Source organism: Halichoerus grypus, chromosome 11, assembly GCF_964656455.1.
Source record: "Halichoerus grypus chromosome 11, mHalGry1.hap1.1, whole genome shotgun sequence".
Classification (NCBI taxonomy): Eukaryota; Metazoa; Chordata; class Mammalia; order Carnivora; family Phocidae; genus Halichoerus; species Halichoerus grypus.
Genome location: NC_135722.1, coordinates 51,174,065 through 51,178,732, shown reverse-complemented (window position 1 = coordinate 51,178,732; position 4,668 = coordinate 51,174,065). Strand labels below are relative to the sequence as shown.

At 56.6% G+C, this 4,668-nt stretch overlaps 1 protein-coding gene across 1 annotated transcript; it reads right to left on the bottom strand.

The window, feature by feature from the left end:
* Positions 1-651: 651 nt before the first annotated feature.
* ART5 (ADP-ribosyltransferase 5) lies at positions 652-4,214 on the bottom strand. Its single transcript, XM_036119393.2, has 5 exons — positions 3,831-4,214; positions 3,430-3,643; positions 1,755-2,484; positions 1,127-1,159; positions 652-1,041 (listed from the first exon to the last, which is right to left on the bottom strand). The coding sequence occupies exons 2-5, from the start codon at positions 3,484-3,486 to the stop codon at positions 935-937; spliced, it is 927 nt and encodes a 308-aa protein (XP_035975286.1). The 5' UTR covers positions 3,487-3,643; positions 3,831-4,214; the 3' UTR covers positions 652-934.
* Between the last annotated feature and the right edge of the window lie 454 nt (positions 4,215-4,668).

Below are 4,668 nucleotides of genomic sequence, written 5' to 3'. Positions count from 1 at the left end.
TGCAGTGGGAGGGTCCCTTCTTCTGTTGCTAGGTAGAGCCACCTAGATGGGTGAGGGTGTCATTTAGAAGACTCTGCTGCTTTACTTGACTCAATAAAGTTTCTGTTCTGGATGTCAGATGCCTCCAGAGTGTGTAAGAACCTCTGTCTCTTCAGGTTTCGAGATTTCCCTCCCCTCACCCTTGAAATGGACTCCTGTGGGAGCAGGACAGAGAGAAATGTCTTGCTGTGGGGTCCCAGGTGTCTGGGGCTTAGGCTCCTACTTTGAGTTCTTTCAAATCTTTCATGGAAAGAGTTCTGGACTGGGAAGAAGGGAGCCTGGTTTCAATACTAATTCTTTGACCTTGAGCAAGTTGCTTCCTTCCTTGGCTTTGCATTCCTCATCTGACAAATGGGCCAGTGAATCCATCTGTCCCTCTTCCTTCCTTCTTTCCTTCCTTCCTTTCTTCCTTCAGGGAGGTTGTGAGGAATCTCTGGCTGTTAAAGCTTCTGGGTTTGCAAGTTCTGGTTTGTGACAGGGGTCTGCACAGGGGACCATGTCTAGGAGTGATCAAGAAGTCATCGTTTTAGTCCCTCAGTCTCTGAGTCTCACAAGGCCAGAGCAGGGTAGATGGTCTAGTCTCATGGAATAAACCAGTCAGGAAATGTGATGTCACCACACTGCAATACTGTTTAATTGAGTGGCCATCATAGTACCACCCTTGCTTGTCCCGGGGAATCCCTACCACATAGCAGGGCTCCCTCCATCCTGCCAGGGCCTCAGATCCCCCCACATCTGGTTGGGAGGGGAGATGGCTGGGTAGGTCCCCATCCCTGGGGAAATGGCTGCTAGGGCTGGGTCCGAAACCACGTTCCCGCTTCGAGGCCGTTCGAAGCCCCCTTCTTCAATGGAAGATCATGAGTTCCTAGGACTCCTAGTGGCAGACAATGGGCTTTCAGGGCCCAGCTCCTGAGAGCTGGAAGCCCCCAGGGGCAAAGAGCAGGGTCTTCCAGGAAAGCAAAGAGAAGTCCCCCTTGGGGGTAGAATCTGGCTGCCCTCCTCCTGGAGAGAGAAGAGAAGAAGGTGAGGGGTCAGCAGGGCTCGGGGGCGTTGAAGCAGCTGAGGGAGGGGGCAGCAGGCTACTCACCTTGTACAGACATACAGCCGCGTCTCTTCTCCCCTGCAACAGACGGCACGGTGAGCCTTCCGCGTGGATAGGTCCTCACACCCCAAGCTTCCCTTCCCACCAGGCCCTAGCGTGGGCCATTCCCCTTCTCAATCCAACTTCCCTTCTCCTAAACGCTGACTTCTGGCTTTCTTTCCTCTTCCTGCTCCTGGGAAATCTCCCCAGATTGCTGATCCATCACCGCTCCCAGCCTGGCCCCTGCTGCTCCTCCATCTGTCCCTGCCTCAGCACTTAGGAACACCATATACACGGCCTGTCAACCCCATTCAGCCCAGGGCCTCCTGAGATCTGAAGCAGCACCCCTGTCACTTTCCTCTGCTTATCAACCTCAACCAGGTTCTTGTGATCAATTAGACTGTACAGCGGATAGAACATTTTGAGAGCATTCACAGAATCACTTGAGAATGTTCATAGATCCAGAAAACACTTCTAAGACCTTCTAGGAGCTGGCTGAACCTGTCACAGAGAACAGCAACTCCAGCTGACTTCTAGCCCTCAACTCCCCCATGAACCAAGCCGGTGTCCCAAAGGGGCGTCTTGGCTTATTTCCCCCACCCTGCCGGTCCTGCTTCCCTCATGCATGGCTCACCACCCAGATAGGCACAGTTAAAGTGGCTGCAGGTCTGATTATAGCTCCAGAGAGTCACCAGGCTCCGGGCTCCATCCTGGGAGAACCTGGTGACCAAGAAGACTTCATGTGGGGGGATCAGCACCTCACGCTCCTCAGGAAAGACAGACAAGGCCTGGATAGGGGCCCCGAAGCAAGTCCTTAGAGAGAAGAAGGTGACATTCCCAAATCTGCGGGCCACTGCCTCATCCAGGGAGCTGGAAGCAAACTGGCCCAAGCGGACAGAGTCCCCCAGTCTCTTGGGTTCAAAGTGGAGGGTGCCCACGCCTCGGAACACCACCTCCCCAGGTCCCTTGCTGCAGCCCCCACTGCCCTGCAGCAGCTGCAGGGCCCGGGTGAGGTAGAAATGCAGGGCCTTGAAGGGGAAGTGCTTCATGTAGAACTCCCGGGAGCTGCCACCGGTCCGCACCGCCTGGTTCAGCTCCCAGTACAAAGTGTTAGATGAGTTGGTGTAGACCATGACGGCGATTCCGTGCTGCGCTTTGAAGCCAGGGGGCAGGGGGAGCCCTCGGCGCTTGTGCTCCCAGGCCTCCCGGGCTGCCTCCCAGGACTCCCGCAGCAGGGCATGGCGGGCCATCTCCTCCTTCAGCAGAGGGACCGCCTTCTCTTCCATCTCCTCGGCACAGCCCACATAAGCATCGTCGAAGGTGTCTGGAGCCAGGCCCAGGGGCAGGATGGGAACAGCCTGGGCCTACAAATGTAGGAAAGAGAAGAGCCGCATAGGAAAGGGGAGACGTTCAGAGCACTGGACAGGGCCCTGGTGGCAGATCAGTCCAGAAACATCAGTATCTCGTTTCTAGGAGCAAATATCTAGTGTATGCGACTTGGCAAGAGCTCAAGGGCTTAAATAGCACAGCACTGGAGTGAGACAGACGTGGGTTCAAATCGTGACTTCCCCGCCTACTAGCTGTGGGATCTTGGGCTAGTCTCTTAACTTTTCTGAGTTTCAGGTTCTCCACGTATAAACTGAGGATACTTCCAACCTCACAGGGATATTGTGAGGACAGCATATAGATCTTCACTTCCGTACAGTGTGAAGGGGTCATTTTGTCATTAGAGAAGTTCTGCACCTGGTAGGAAGTGGGGCTAGATGACTTCCAAGCACTGTTCTGGCTCTAAGACTCAGGATACAGGTGATATACAAATATACAGCCAATGTCTGATGACCTGACCCGGTCCCCATCCTTAGATTCTCTTCCCGCTTCATGCCAGCACACCAAGACACTGTAATCTCTGAGACTCCTGAGTCCTCTCCTGCTTTAGAAGCCCATATTCCAAAACATGCGGTGGGGGGGGGGTAGGGTGGAGGGGCTGCAGGAGGGCAGCACACAGGTAGCCCAAGCCAGTTTGCCTGGGCTGAGCCTGCGGTGGCAGACAGGACGTGGGGAGGAACGATATGAAGGAAGGAAGATCCTAAGAGGACCAGTGTGTGGAGGTGGAGGTTCTGGGAGAAATAGTAGGAACCTGGGGCTCCCTCTAGGGATGGAGGTTCCTGAGAAGAAGAGGATTAAGAGGACTGGGATCCTAGAGAAGAGTACGTGGGGAAGATTTTTGAGGAGTCAGCCTCCCAGTCCACCTCTTCCGGGTCTGCCCCTGACCTGTTCCCTTTGTGGCAGGAGTAGGTTCTCCCAGTTACCTGCCAGAGGGCATGGAGGCCGAGGTAGCTGAGAGCCATCAGCAAAGCCGCCAGCATCCTTCCTGGGGGCGACTCAAGGGAGGGCGAGGTCCAGATGAAGAGGGCAGCACTGGCGATGGGCTGGGAGACTAAGACCAGGGTCCCTTCCTCTGGGGTGTGAAGGGTCTCGTCCAGGATCCGGCCCAAGTGGGTGTGGGCGGGGCCAAGGGCGGGCCTAAGGGAGTGGGCGGGGCCTTAGATTTCATTGTGTACCCCGCACAACCCCAGGGCTCTGCTCCCCAGATTCCCACTAGCCCCCATGCTCCGCGTCTTCTGCTCGGGGTCCTTCTTGCGATGGTAAAGGCGGAGCCATCATTTGGCTCCGCCTGGAGAGGGGAGGGGGCGGAGAGCCAGGGACCCACCTGGAAGTTTCAGGGACGACGGCGGGAAGGAACACTGACCGCTCGGGCCGGCGGGGGGCTTAAGTCCCGGCGAGTGCTGCGCTGTCCCGGGAGTCTAGACGATCAACAAAGTCCCGCGGCTAACTATAGCCCCCGCGGCGGTAACCCGACACCTCTCTTCTGCAACAACGGACACGGGGTGGGGAAGCGGGAGTGGCGCGGGAAGGGGCCGAGGGGCGTACCTCCCCTTCCCTAGGACTGCGAGTTCTTTCTCCAGAATTCGCTTTGGCTCCGAACGAGACCAGGGTTGGGGGGAGGCACTTGTGAAACTTGGCCTCTCCCTCCGGTGGGCCCCGACCTGGCGGACCCCCAGCTCTCAGACCACTAGACCCGGGAGGCCCACGAGAGTCCCGCCCACCAAGAACTCTCTGCTGGTGCACTCGCTGATTTGCATGCAATTTGCATATGGCCCACGCATTGGGGCACGCGTGATCCAGCATCTGAACGCACCCACCCGCCCCCTTCCCTTCAGTAGGGTTGGACCAGCTGTCTCCCATCCTCAGGGGCAAGCCCCTCTCCCTCCACAGCCCCTCTCTCTCTGGACCTCTTAGACCCAGGTGACCCCATGTTTATAAACACTAGCTTTCCCCCTCCCCTGCTGTGGGCCTGTCTATAAATAACCTGGCTCTGAGTTTTGGATGCCCAATCAGAAGTAATGGGAGAAGGGACCAGTTGAGAAATCAGTAAGCAGCTCTGGGGACAGCTTTCTGGCAGCCTGAGCCCTGGGGGTGGGAGGGTTACTTCCAAAGTGGTCAGGGGAGTTGGGGGTCCCAAATGTCAGGATTTACGAGATGCTTCC

What these genes read in the sequence shown, in the direction of transcription:
- ART5 (XM_036119393.2), bottom strand. Translation starts at nt 3,486, where the DNA reads ATGCTGGCGGCTTTGCTGATGGCTCTCAGCTACCTCGGCCTCCATGCC. An exon ending in GCCTCCATGCCCTCTGGCAG is followed by an intron (nt 2,485 to 3,429) that starts GTAACTGGGAGA and finishes CTACATTTGTAG; the next exon opens with GCCCAGGCTGTTCCCATCCT. An exon ending in CGGCTGTATGTCTGTACAAG is followed by an intron (nt 1,042 to 1,126) that starts GTGAGTAGCCTG and finishes TTCTCTCTCCAG; the next exon opens with GAGGAGGGCAGCCAGATTCT.